We start from the raw sequence: 13,732 nt of genomic DNA on the forward strand, positions 1-13,732 counted from the left end.
GAGGTTGCCTGTGCCGATGCCGATGTCAATGCTGACGACGATACAGAGTATCAAACTGGCAGGACGCGCAATGCTGCCTGAGTGTCGGAGTCTTGGGACTCAACTGCGGCATCGTGCTCCGCCGGGAGTGGGAGTGAGGATTCACGCAGCCGAGCTCCGTGATGGAGAATGTACTCTGTAGGAGAGAAAGAATCCCATCCTGTCCATCCCGTCCATCCCATGTCTGTTCCGTGGCCGTCGGATCTCTTCGTCTCTGCGAGGTTGGGACGAGAACAAGGCAACGGGGCAACTTGACTCGGCCTGATGGGCCTTGAAATATTCCTTGGTCAATCAACTGTCTGACGCATCTCTGTGGATGGCCTGGTCTCTCTCTATGTGCATATCCCGGCCACATCCCTCCGGCCCCCATTTCCTGCAGGCCCGTCATCTTTCCGGGTTGTTCGTTTCGCGATAGGAAGTCATACCCGACTGGTAGAGCCATAGTTCAAACACGATTACGTACTTCACGCCGGGTACACCTGTAGAAGAGAAGAACGAAGGGGAAATGCCTAATCCAAATACATTTGACAAGGCAGGATGAAGATGGAGATAGGGACGCAGGTCCCAGTAGTGAGTGCCAAGCACGTGGGTGGGTGCCGCCAGAGTGGGCCATGATCCGAGTGCTTTTCCCACGCTTTCCCCAAACGGCGTCCAGGCCCCATCTGTCAAACCATCGCGCCTACCCCTTCTCCAGGGCTGCGTTGTACCTACCTACCTACCTACCTACCAAACTTGCCTTAGGTACCTAGGTTCTACAGAGGTACCCAAGTACCTAGGCAGGTAGGTATCTGTATCCGTAGGTAAGGTAGTCAAAAAAGTAACTACCTAAGTAGGTAGTTACTTCGTGTACAGCTTCTCTCGCCCTTCCATCTCGTACGAGGCTCGGCCCGCAATACGGACTGCGTGTCTGACCCAACTCTCGTTGACATGTCTTACTTTTAGGTATCCAAGGGAGGTGGTGCGGGACGAGGATTGTACCTTCCATTTTCGGGGACGGCAAGACAGACGGACGGGAACAGGGAGAGACAGATGGACGGAGAAGAGGGAGGGGGAGGAAGGGGAAGACGCTTTTTTGAAAGTCGCTTCGAGGTACTCCCTTACCAAAACTGAGCGGTATGAGACTTGGGGTCGACCTGGGGGCCACAACAATCGCATTTCCCATCTTGCCCAGCTGCAGCTCCTACACCATTTACATCATCTGCGTGCATCACGGCATTGGAGTTTTCTATCCGTGTCACAGCACTCTGCTCTTTACCAGCTCATTGCATCGCATCGCATCGCATCGCATCGCAGATTTGCAATTTCTTTCTTTCTCCTTGCCCAATCGTCTTCCCCGTGCCTCCTCGACGACAATCGCAGAATCTCTTCTCTTGGCCACCAGTCCAGTACCAGCATTCTCGGGTATTGTCTGCCTCCGTCTCGTGTCGTCTCGTCTGCCCATTGGAATCTCCACCTCGGGCCCTCATCACCACCGTCGCCGCCGCCGCCGCCGCCGCCGACTCCATCCCTCCAAGCCCACCATTTCTTCCACACGTCTGATCGTCGTCCCCGTGTCCACAAAGTTGCCAGAGTTGTCCAACGCCCAGCCATCCGATTCGTGTTTGACGACTCGGTGGGGAACCACTCAAAAATTCAAAAAAAGGTACGAGCCCCTCGCTCGATTTCAAATTCTCAAAAGGACCCCCGGCCACGCCCACCACTACGACGACAACAACGACGACGACGAAGAAATAAGGTGGTCAGACGCTAGAATGGAGTCCCACTCCTTCTAGAAAGATTGGCCGGGATCCCTGGGCCGCATAATTGATCTTTTAATTGCCAGGTATGCGTGAAACGCGTTTCCTTCATGCGATACCCGTCTGACCCCCTGCTCAAGCTTCACCTGCAACCCCTCCCATAACCAGTCCATGTCTTGACGAGGCAAGCTTGTTCGCCAGCCGCAGCGCAGCGCAGCGTCTTGCCCTCCCTCCTGCTTTTCGTCCCAGCTTTCTTCCTGGCTCGGCCCTACCCTGACGAGCCAAAATACTCGCCCCAGACCAAGGCACACACCATCACTCTACGAGCCCAATCTTGTCTGACACCAACCGACCTACCTCGTCATCCCCATGTTCCTACCTGCCTGCCTTCAAGCACCAGACGCCCGGGATGCGCATTGAGTCGCACAATCTTACAATTGCCGAAAGCCAGGGGGCGCTTTGCGTCTACTGACGCCCAACACGTTCCCGGATTAGTTGGGTATTGTCAGCAAGAATCCCGGCCTAGGCCAGGTAGGTAGGTAGGTGTATGAGAGAGCGCGCCGCCGAGGATGCCTTCAAGTCTTGGAGAAGAGATGAGAGGGCATTGAGCTTCATGTGGCTATGTGCACGTGGGTGAGCGCGCGCGCGCGCGCCGCACACCCGCTCGTCGCAAACAGATGGATAGTCGGTTCGAGTGAACCGCTATCATCCCATGGTTTCGACGACCGCACCATCCTGCATCGTCGGACCTGGCCAACGAGTCGAGTCGCACACGTACGTCCCAAGTCCCAGAAATCTTTCCACCGAAAAGAAAGGGAAAAAAAAAAAGCGGTTACCCCACAAGCTAACCGGTCTTGTCGGGTCCACGTCCGCTCAACCCTTCATCCATCCCATGTTGTCCACGCGCACGCCGCCCGCCTGGTTCATCAGCCGCCGCCCTGCCGAACCAGAACCTCAACCATGGCACCGTACTGTTTCTCATTTCGGTCATCTCCAATCGCATGCACCTTGGGGACATACTCATATAACTCTGTGTGGTCTTGCAATACTATCCGTCCGGCGACCTGCCACATGCGAATGTATCAACGTCAAGGCGACGACCGACTGACTGATATGGCTATTCTTGCGTTTGGAGCGCATTCCCCCCCTGCTGCTGCGGACACCCTCATGTTGAACTTGCCAGGGTCTCTGGCCTACCGGTACCGCTGGTCTCCTCCCGTAACTTTGCCGGAACTCCTCAACCGAGACTTCGAACGTGGGAGCTGACCGTCACTGCCACTGGCGGTGACGAAGATCAGGGCAAGGGAAGAAAGGGTCTTCCTATTGACCTCACAACGGTCGGCCTTGGCTGGCGTCTGTCTCCCTCGCCCGGCAGTCCCTTGTACGCACTCCTCGGCAATCTGCCCGCTAGGACGAGTGGCTGTTGCAACCTTACGGTCCTCTCGCTGGCCCTATCGCGTACCGGAGCGGCGATTTCTCTTTCGTGGTTCAGATATAACCCCTCCCTGCATCAGATATACCCCCTTTATGGCCAAGGCATGGCTTCCCAGTGTACTACCAGCCAATTTTTCCTTTCCCAAAACCTGCTGCTTGCCCCCCGGCCGACTCCACTGTGTTCTCCAGAATGGGCAAAGCTGTCCAAGTTGCGTTGTTCGCTGGTGTTTTCTCTCCCAAAGCATACCCCCCGTCAAAAACGGCCCCGGGGGGGGGTGTCCCAGACCAGGGACTGGAGCTTCCGCACGCGCGCGCACACACACACGCCCACCCACCCAGGCATACTCACACACAGAAATCAACTGCCTTGAGCCAAGAGCTGCTCCCCCTGCTCCCCCTTCTTTCTTTCTCATTCTCTCACTCTCTCACTCACCCTCTCTCTCACTCTCTTTTCCTTTCCAGTGAAGCAGGGGGCCGAGCAACACGGGCGGCCTTTTTTCTCACTCATCCCGTAGTCAAGCCCTTCCCTACCAGCAAGTGCATGGTAGGGCTCGTTTCAGACATCAATCCCTCACGCGGATGTAGGGCTTTTGGATTCCTCCCATGCGGATTTCTAGCCCATGCGGATTTCTAGCCCTCTGTATTTCTCTGGGTCGCCTAGCCTCCCTTTCCAGGGTTGATTGGAATCCATCCGGGGGCTCTTGGAGTTCTGAAATTGTCCTGTGCCCTGTCTGTCAATCATTCTGGGCCGACTACCGTCACGCTCACCCCTCGCCCGTTGCATCATCGAGGCCGGTCGGGACACTCCTGCTTCTATATCCGGCAGCGAAACCCATGGCATAAGATCCCCGAATTATGCTACCGTCATCGCTGGGCAAGGTTAGCTAGAGTCTCCGCTGCCTACTCAGGAACAGTCTACGTCTCGCACATGGGCGAGTCGCTTATGTGCTTCAACTCGGCAACAAAAGCAGCGGTGGTGTACCCTCTTTCTCTGGCCTCACACCCTGTGCATGTTCTCTTCTTCCTCGCCCTCCGTCGTCCACTTCCCATACACCCCAGACAGAGTCCACACACGGCGCTCTATTCCTCTTTTCAATAAGGCACATCGGACGATATAATGCAGCCCTTGCCCCCGTTCGTGCTTCCTCTCTTTTGAACACCCTTCAATACTATATCACTCATCCAGGGCCAAACAGGGTTTATAATAAATCAAGGGAAGATCCTCCGAGTTTAAACGACGCGCAGCAGCATCAGCCATCTGAGGGGGAAACGTAGGATGGTTACTTCGGTTTTTATTTCGTCTTATTAATCCTCTACTTTCCCACCTTACGCCAGTCAAAGGGAACTATCACTTGTCTGGCCGTGCATACCACACACCAACAGACAGCTCTCCACCGACGGGGAGACTAATCCCACGAGACAGCAACACCAACTCTGGCTTTCTCTTTCGTCCATCACAAACCATCATCGTCACCGTCAGCAACCATTACTACGACAGACTCGTGCGAGGCTTCGACCATCGTCACGAGACACCACCGCTACCATCAGTTTCCGCAACACCGCGACAATTCTTTCCACACCTCCCGGGAACGAATGTTCGCTGACTCTGGAGGCGGGGTCTCATCACGACGACACCATAGCGCTGTTGCAAGATCGCAGTTCACGGGGCTACTACCATCACCGCGACCCCGCAACGTCGCATCAACCACCCTCTCCTCTTCCGACGCCGCCCGAGAGGGCCTTCGCTCAACCAATTCTTTCACTTCAGAGCCCGGCGACCGTCCAGAGCGGTTCGCTCTGGCGGAACCCATGTGTCGGAGACACGCTGGCGGGCAACTATCGAGTAGGGGACTACAGTGTCGACTATTCTGCACAAGAGTCGCATCCGAGCGACCAAGGCCAGCAGCAGCATGGTTATGACACGACCCCTTCTCATCACCATCACAGGAGCACACTCCATCATGGCGCTGCTCACACGCCGGCTCTCCATGAGCCTCCTACAAGCCATCACCCGCATCAGCACGCCTTGCAGCAGCAACAGCAGCAACAGCAGCAGCAACACCAACATCAACACCAACACCAACACCAACAGCATCCCCATCACACTCATCACCCACACCAGGTTCTAATGGACACGGGGCATCACATGGGCCACGCCCGGCACTTGGGCCCGCCTCACTACGGCGCTTCGGGTCCGGTTGTCGCGCCTCTGTATCCTTCGATGGCAACGCCCACGCAACCCCATACGCCACATGGGGCACCCAAACGATCGAGGCCAGACGAGCTCGACCTCTCGGTCCCCGGTATCGATCTGGACCAGACTGACCTCGAGAGCATGCAGCAAACGCCTCTGGGAACCGCTTATGCGCAGGCGGTACAAGCTCCCACACACCATCATCACCGCTTGCCCGACACAGGCCCCCCTTCCAAAATGATGCGCCGTGACGGTGATGGTGATGGCTTGGACAGAGGCGGGGCTCCGAGCGTGGTGGGTCAAGCGGGCATGCCAACTCCGGCTCCGAGACCTAGAGGGCCGAAGCTCAAATTCACTCCCGAAGACGACCAACTTCTAATTGACCTTAAGGAGAACAAGTCTCTGACGTGGAAGCAAATTGCGGATTTCTTCCCCGGCAGATCATCAGGAACATTGCAAGTGCGCTATTGTACGAAGCTCAAGGCCAAGACCACGCAATGGACCGACGAAACGGTAGGCGTCCCCTCTCCTTTGGATGTAGATCATCGACGTACAGCCTGAGGTTGTGCTTGATTGGGTATGGCGGGCACAGGCTGACCATAATACTTCTTTTAGGACCAGAAGCTTCGAACCGCCTTGCAAGACTACGAGAACGAGAAGTGGCGCATCGTGGCCAACAAAGTCGGCACCGGCTTTACTCCGGCGGCCTGCCGAGAACGCGCATCAGAGTTGATGGGTGCTCCCTTATAGCAATCAATGTCTCCATCGGGAACTTCTGAGCCCCCGACTGGAGACACCATTTACACGCAGCAGCTTCAGTGATGAAGAGAAGCTTGCCTTTAGCGATGATTCCCATCGTGCGGCATGGAACGACACGGCCCATACAGAGCATCCAGATCGACTTCGACGAACACCATATACCAATTTCGGCTCAGCGATTTGGTAGAGAAGAAAAATCTGCGATATACAACCTCTGCGTCGTTTCATGTAACAACTTGGGTCGCCGTCAATAGAGCACGCTGGGTCCAAAGACTTGCGCCAGCTCTACCTTGGATAACCAAGGCCAACATCTACTACCATTTGACATCTTCGTACCTCAGCTTTCACCTCATGCCTGCAGCTTACCAATGGCATTGGCATTGTCCTTTTTTCTCCATGCTGGATTCCCCAACCGCCTAATTCTGAGATACCCCCGAACACTACGGGTCACCATTTTCATCTTCTTCTCGACCTACTTCTTTTATCTCGACTTATGATACAAACACTAGACTTGGGGGCACACACACACACACACACACATACACGCGTATACACTGGACCATGCAATATACGGCCTTTCGATTTGTCACTTTTTTTCCTCGACACTCTTTTACACGACCTCAACTTCATTTCTTGACGACTGTCCTCATTTTGTAAACATACAGACTCTACTGCGCGCCTCGAACTTTGGACATATACCACGAGCATCGACTCTATCGCAAGACACTTCGAGTAGGAGCTGGCGGTTGGGCCTCCGTGCGGAGTCTCGCAGGTAGAAAAGGGTGGTTGGGAAGACGACGGAGTGGTGGTGGAAAACGCGCGGAACAGCATCCACAATGATGTTCTGGCTTTATTTTGTATTTGTAGTCATCCTTTCTTCCCGTTTTCCCTTGTACTTTTTCCATTACTCAGACACTCCTTATGTTTTTACTGTTATTCAATTCCTTGTCGATTATGTAGCCCTACATATCACTGTATTCTACGCTATTGTAGCTCCTATTTGAGATTTGATTCGTCTCATTCTTGCACGCTTTTGAAAAACGTGTGAGACTCCGACAGTTGGGCGGTGGAAAACCAGTCCTACCGAACTTGGGGAAGGGGGGGGGAGTCAACTACAAGCAGGCTAGTAATGGTGGAGAGGGGCATCAGCGGTCTTCACTACTATCGTTGGTACGGAGCGCAGGACACGCAATCGTTGCCTTATCCCGAGTTATTCCAGGGTCTCCTCTCTCTCTCTCTCTCTCTCTCTCTCTCTCTCTCCCGCTGTCAATGAGTGGGCGGCATGAAGTCTAATGCACATGCCCGGCAACACGATTGAGGAGAATCCAGGGGGAGGCATGCGTCTAGATCCGAGCAACGGCCAGCAAGGACGGCTTGCAATACTACTGGTACGCACGCGCCTTTGTCCGGCCGCACATGCCGTGTGTATCTCCTCCCGGTCGAGGGGTTGGGACCCTTCCCTCCTAAAGCCCCAAAAGGCCTCCCGAAACATGAGCTCCCACTCGGGAGGCGCGGCGGCTTGCCCGGGCGGCCTGGGCGAGCGGCGCGCGTTCGTTTGCATCGTCACGATTCGTTGCTGTCTCTCGTGTGACAGCGCGTGTCAGCACGATCTCCGGATCCCCTGTCCCTAATATTATCCTGGCGCCGCAAGGGTGATGGGGGGGAGGATCGAGCCTAACAGCTGGGAGACTGCGTTGTTGCTCTGGGATCCTGGAGTCTGGGGGAAATCTCTGACCAGGACACCGCGGCTCAGAAGCTTCTAAAGTCGGGATAGGCGAGGTCGTCTGTGGGTGCTGTTCCGTTTCATGCCATATTTACGCGAGCTGAAGGGCGGTTCTATCGACCTCAGACTCTTTGTTATTGTTTTCCTCGTGCCCCCCCTCTCCCTTCCCTTGCCATCGCTGGCTTCCAAGTTTGACGGTACCGACACTTGGCGAGTAATGAAGGCAATAGGGAAGAGAGGCAAGGTCTGAAAGCGCGTGGGGGAAGCAGGGGAGGGGAGGGGGAGGGGAAGCAGGCCTGCCATACCATCCATCGTCTCGTCCCTGGCACAGATTTTCCACGCCCATTCGGTGGACCGCAGGCGTACCGAAAAACAAGAGTAAATTGGCCCCTGAATATCGACCGACCTGACCGGGGCAAGCATGCGAGAAATGTCCGCCGGGTGGCTGCCTGCTCCGCATGTGCCGCGTTGGACGTGATCCTGCCCTGCTTACTGCCCTAAGGGGCTGGTCTCGCGGCCCTGGCTGACGTCTTCCGCCTTACCACGACCGACGTATGATCTGGATCTCCCAATAGCTCCAGTCATGAGCACCGGCAGGTGGTGCACTAACCACGGCCCATGTATTTCGTCTGGATCTGGGTCCACCTAAGGCGGTCGGTCTGACAGCGGCTTTTGTGTCCATTGAAACACTCGGTCCCCTGGCTGTCGTTATAAGGCGCGGGATTCTGATATACCCCCCCCCCCACCCCGTCACCTTCCGGTCCCAGCCACCCGCCGGAAACCAAACCCCTAGAAAAGTAGCGGTCAATTCCCTGGGAGCTCGCACACGAGGTTCCCACAGTGTGTCAATGCCTTCGAGACCTCTCTCTCTCTCTCTCTCTCTCTCTTTGTGGACAGATGGATGGCCAGGTGGGCGGCGCATGCACATGCGGCGAGCTGTAGTGAGTCGTGCATATGTGGTGACAAGAGATGTGACGTGACGGATTAGCCTTGATCGAGTGGCTCTCGCATATGGCCCCTTTATGCAAGGTGATACCGCATTGACTGCGTCGGTACGGGCACCTGGACCAAGTTTTCAATGATCGAGACCAACGAGGAATCGAGCAGGAGGCTGGGTCAGCCCCACGAGGCACTGATTCGGCCGTCGGCTTCCGGCTGGTGGTGGTTGTCGTCGCTGTTTGGTGCTTGAAAAAGAGGCACAGGTGGCCGGCGGTCGTTGCCCTTCTGCTGGTTCCGTCCGCCCTTGCGATGAGGCTTCGACAAATAAGGCAGGGCCTGAAGAGGTATACAGCGACTGGCGATCTCATTCCGAACCTGAATGCTGGTGCAATGAGACACAGCACATGCTCTGACGCACGGCACTGAGCCTCGAATGTGCACTGTCATTCACAGTGATGGGGTTGTAGTTCTTCGAATGACAGCCAGGCCTTCCCTACCCGCGACAGGTGACACCGCGAAACGACGACCGGGCTTCGTTCGCATGGCGCCGATCAAGCAGGCCAAAACAGTAGGAGCCACGAGCCGTCGTGGGCCAATTCTTAACCAATCCTCTGGCTCTCGATGGTACGTGTGCTGGTCCTGTCAACGGCGCAAAGCGGCCTTTTCAGACGGGTGACAGTGGTTCGCGAGCTTCCATGCTGAGGAACCGGCAAGCGCAGCGCATGAGTTGCGCCGGATGAAACTCCTGATGTGCAGTTGGTAATAACGGGTCGTTGTATGCCAACTGCCGGTTCGAACAGTGAGGATGCTTGATGTCGAAGCAGGGGGGGTGCCAGTCCGAGTTCCTAAGGCGAAGGCGGCTAGGAGACGCGGCGGCCAGTGTGTGATCGTCGGAACGTCAGCAATGTCAAGTTGCGCCTCATCGTCCGGGGCTGATGCGGTTGAAGCGGCCGAGATTCCCAGACAACGATGACTTTGGAAGGAGAACCCAGAATCCGACGCAAGATGAGATGCTTCGGGTTGGTAACGCCGCCGGGAGAGCAAGACGATGAGCCAGCACGATATGGGCAAGGAACCCCTGGTGGTGTCGCCGTTCTCAGGCCCGGATCCTCCGTGCACCGGTTCGGAGAGCTTGCATCAGACGCAGCCGATGACCCGACGACGACCATGCCCGAGCACGTCGGGCTCGGTAAGCTCCACCTATATCTTTTGGCCAGCGAACAGACGGTTATTCCCTCCCGTTGTTATCATTTCTTCCAACGCGAGGAACTGTGCGTATGTACTCATTCAGGTGGGGGAAAACATCCCGGGTGGGAGGAAGGCAACGAAAGCATGCGGGTCAACGCTGCAATGCTGCAATGCAACCACACCAAAAGAGTTTTTCTGCCTGGCCCCCAAGAGGACTCCCTGGCCGAGACTTGGCAACCCGACTAATTCAGGGGATGTCGTAGGGTCAAGAAAAAAGGAAAGATGTATAATGTGGGCTTGGAAAGAATCAGGTCCCCCCCTCCCTCCGTCTCCCTTTGAACGTGTCGCGGCCGTTTTTGCCTGCGTCCTTCTTTCAGCTGTCGTCGATACTCGGGAGCCCAATCGAGATTGAAGTCGCCGGTCGTCTCCACAATCGGTTGACAAGAGCCCGTCAGACAGGCATCGCCATGAAAAATTCTCCGTCAAATATGCACCGGAGCTTTTTTCCCAACAACCCCTGCCGGCCAATCGGAGAATTGACGCGTCGGTATGAGTTGGATCCATCATTTCGAAAATGGAGCGTAGTTGATTGACAGTCGTCGGCTCCGCCGGTCTCTCCACCCCGTGGTGCTGCTAGTTGATGTTCGTGTTTGGGACTCTGGAAGCGAATAGCTCGCGACGACAGGAGCAGCGTCACAGCAAAAGTAAAAACAATAAAATAAAAACCCCCACATCAGCTGGTATTCACCTTCTTCCGCGCATTTACTGGGTCCGTTTCTGGTTCGGGAATCGTGCCCTGTGATGAACCAGTCGTGCTGTGACAAACAACGTCAGCAGCAAAAGCAAGTTCCAAGGCAGATGCAAGGAACGACAACATGCTGCTATAAGGCGAATGGCGTGGCTTTGGGCCAGATGATCCGTGCTTCATGCCGGCTTCATATCACATCCTACGATATCGATGAGCCACTGGTCCGCTGCCGATGATCCGACCCTTCAAGTTTGGACAGGTCAACATTATATCGTCCTTGTTACGCACGAGACCCGATGCGATATAGATCTCTTTGAGATAGCAGCAAACTCTCCCGTTTGATCATGATTGGGAGTCCGTTGAATTGCTGGTTATGAATGGCTAATTATTGATAACACATGCGAAAACCATAACGTATAGACTTCTGTGAGGGGCGTTGATGTCATCCTCGCATCCTCGGCGATGCTAGGGACCTCGCGTAGGTGCTCATGGCTTCACCATGAATGGAAAACTTGTTTTGCCCTGAACCGTTGGAGGGCGTGGGCGTATCTTTCTCGGAAACTTTTCGCATTCGTCCTCGATCGTGTCGTCGGTATTGAGTAAGCGGCGGGTGAGAATCTTGAAGTGCACAGAGTATGAGAGTCCCCTTGGGAAATGCATTCGGATTGGGTCCTCCCATGACATGACACGTCCACAAGTTCCTCATTACCCTGTCGCGATACATAATGCCGATGTAGTATTATATTACGCCGGCATTAAGGGCTATATTTACGTCTTTTAAGGGGCGGCAAGCAAGCGAACGTGACAAATAAGGGCTGCCTTCTTGAGTAAAACAGCATGATGTGCCAGACTGAATCCGCTCCCAAAAGAATCTGCAGACAAGAATACTGGGGGGCGATATACGGCCACGTCAACTTGTCGAACAGTACGACAAGCAGAAGGTCTTACAGCGTGGCTGGCGGCTCGAATAAGGGCGCATGCGAGACCCTGTGCAGACTACATTATAGAATCCTTCTGATAGAGAAAACCAGGGCTGGCAAGAGGAACAATAGCAAAATCCCAGCAGAGAAAACGGCGGTCGTCTTCCGGAAGCATGCTGCTGACGGGTTCGCGATCTACCTGTCCGTTCGTAGGGGACGGGCATGCTTGTACCAGATCCCCTTAGGTTTCCCTGGGCCACGAGCGTCTTCAGTAAGATCGGCTTCGATTCCCAAGAGACTGAGTTGCGAGTAACAGCAGCCCAGGGAGTGTGCCAATGGTGTCCAGATAGGGGAATAGTGCGAGTATCTATGGGCTGGTAGTTCGCTAGTGACTTCGAGCAGCTGCAAGCTTGGAGTCTCTCAGGCAGGGGAAATGGTTCACGAGTGATTCTCTATCCAGGAGATAGTTGTTTCGCACCAGATCGACCAAGATTTGGTGATGGGTAGTGTCCAAGTTGTCGTCGAGGTAACCCGCCGTCTCGACAAGCCAGCCGTTGAACTCGTTGATCTCGGTCTGTTTGCCAGCCCTGACATCTTGAAGCATTGAGCTGGTGTTTTCCCTGACCTTGTACCCAATATCATACAGCATCTCCTTGAGCCGGGATTGAGAGAAGCGATCCAATAAGCCAAGTCGTTGGTCCAATAAGTTGCGGTCCCCGTCTGCATTCGTCGTCGATTTAGCTTCCCTGGGTGCTGGTTGTAGGATCGCGTCGGTGCTCTGGTCTTTTATCAAAGCTCGAAGAACGTTGCTAGCCTCTAGCAACAGGACGTCTATGAGTTCAGCGAGACTACCTTCTGTTTCGCTGAATAGTTCGCCGTTTTTGCACCGGAGAATGGCTGTCAGCGGATTGATGACCGAGTTGACGACGAGCTTCTCCAGTTGTAAAACCCAAAGTTCATCTTGTGCAACGCTCCGTCCATTGAGATTCGGAGCCTGGGAAAGCAGGTCTGATAGGACAGACGACTTGCCAGCGGACTTATTGAGGTAGACAGGGCCGATTTTGATATCTGCCTCTGATGCATGAACACTCTTGAACCGGCCCAAAGAGGTCACGCCATGGGTGGTGACACACGCCAGCCAGTTGGGGTGTGATCCATCCCGGAAACGATACTCCGTGTATGTTTTCCCATGCGGCGGCCAAAGTTTACACATGCCGTTTTGAGCGAAAGCTATCGTAGAGTTTTCATCGAGATAGCGACGAACTCGATCGACCTCCGGCAGGGCCTGGGATGCCTTCGTCGCTACGATCAGGTTGTGTATTCCTCGGCCTTCAGTAACTTCCCTTGCTTGGCCAATGCGTGGTGGTTCTTCGGACCACAGTTCAACGTCAAAGTTAAGGTGTGTGTAGGCGGAGCCACGTCGGGTGATTTCGATACCCGGGTTTTCCCTCCATGACAGCAAGAGGTCCTTCCGGTGGAGAACCAGGGTCACCGGCGGGGGTTCTGGCAAGGAGGCAAGCGAGGTAGCGAAAAGACTACCAAGGTTTCCGACCCCGAGAATGTAGACCCGCCGTTGTGAGTTGTCATGATGGTCGGGACGACTGGTCGGCGGGCTAGGGGACGGTGTGCGATCTTCCAGATTGTCCAGGGTCCATGCATACATCTTGGGTGCATCTTGTTTGGTAGCGGGGCCGAGAATGGCTTGAAGCCAAGCGGGAGACATCTTGGAGAATCGAGAGTCACCGGAAGAGTATGACCGTGCCCCGACCCGATGAGCTTTGATGAGGATTTGGGGAAGATATTTACGTCCAATCATAATGAACACCAACAAGGCTTCTCTCTGGTTGGAATTCGATTCACGACTTGAGACGTGCCATCCAGTTTGGTGACGCGTTTCTTTAGACGAGTGTGATAAGGACAGATGAAGTCAGGAGGCATGTTGGAATTGCGTTGAATACAGAATACGCCGATTGCGATACCCGCATTTCCTGCTTGTTTCCGTTGCATTAGTCAGATGTGGCTGAACTGTCTCTTCCTATGCCCAAGCAGAAC

The 13,732-nt window shown here is 54.8% G+C and overlaps 3 protein-coding genes across 3 annotated transcripts; 2 read left to right on the forward strand and 1 right to left on the reverse strand.

The window, feature by feature from the left end:
• Positions 1 to 4,316: 4,316 nt before the first annotated feature.
• On the forward strand, positions 4,317 to 7,159 carry CDEST_00453 (Putative SANT/Myb domain, Homeobox-like domain superfamily protein). Its single transcript, XM_062916612.1, has 3 exons — positions 4,317 to 4,508; positions 4,551 to 5,916; positions 6,019 to 7,159. The coding sequence occupies exons 1-3, from the start codon at positions 4,486 to 4,488 to the stop codon at positions 6,151 to 6,153; spliced, it is 1,524 nt and encodes a 507-aa protein (XP_062772663.1). The 5' UTR covers positions 4,317 to 4,485; the 3' UTR covers positions 6,154 to 7,159.
• Positions 7,160 to 9,793: 2,634 nt separating this feature from the next.
• CDEST_00454 (uncharacterized protein) lies at positions 9,794 to 10,258 on the forward strand (the record flags this gene model as incomplete). Its single annotated transcript, XM_062916613.1, has 2 exons — positions 9,794 to 10,013; positions 10,116 to 10,258. 2 exons carry the CDS (start codon positions 9,794 to 9,796, stop codon positions 10,256 to 10,258), a joined length of 363 nt encoding a protein of 120 aa, XP_062772664.1.
• Positions 10,259 to 11,104: 846 nt separating this feature from the next.
• On the reverse strand, positions 11,105 to 13,602 carry CDEST_00455 (Putative 6-phosphogluconate dehydrogenase-like domain superfamily, ketopantoate reductase). Its single transcript, XM_062916614.1, has one exon. The coding sequence runs from the start codon at positions 13,494 to 13,496 to the stop codon at positions 12,066 to 12,068; it is 1,431 nt and encodes a 476-aa protein (XP_062772665.1). The 5' UTR covers positions 13,497 to 13,602; the 3' UTR covers positions 11,105 to 12,065.
• Positions 13,603 to 13,732: the final 130 nt, after the last annotated feature.

The sequence above is a fragment of the Colletotrichum destructivum genome, chromosome 1 (genome assembly GCF_034447905.1).
Source record: "Colletotrichum destructivum chromosome 1, complete sequence".
NCBI lineage: Eukaryota > Fungi > Ascomycota > Sordariomycetes > Glomerellales > Glomerellaceae > Colletotrichum > Colletotrichum destructivum.

Bases quoted from the DNA above. Each gene is read 5' to 3' on its own strand.
- CDEST_00453 (XM_062916612.1), top strand. From the start codon at position 4,486: ATGGTTACTTCGGTTTTTATTTC. The intron at 4,509-4,550 runs GTCTTATTAATC...CGCCAGTCAAAG, and splicing joins GTTACTTCGGTTTTTATTTC to GGAACTATCACTTGTCTGGC. The intron at 5,917-6,018 runs GTAGGCGTCCCC...TACTTCTTTTAG, and splicing joins CGCAATGGACCGACGAAACG to GACCAGAAGCTTCGAACCGC.
- CDEST_00455 (XM_062916614.1), bottom strand. From the start codon at position 13,496: ATGATTGGACGTAAATATCTTCCCCAAATCCTCATCAAAGCTCATCGG.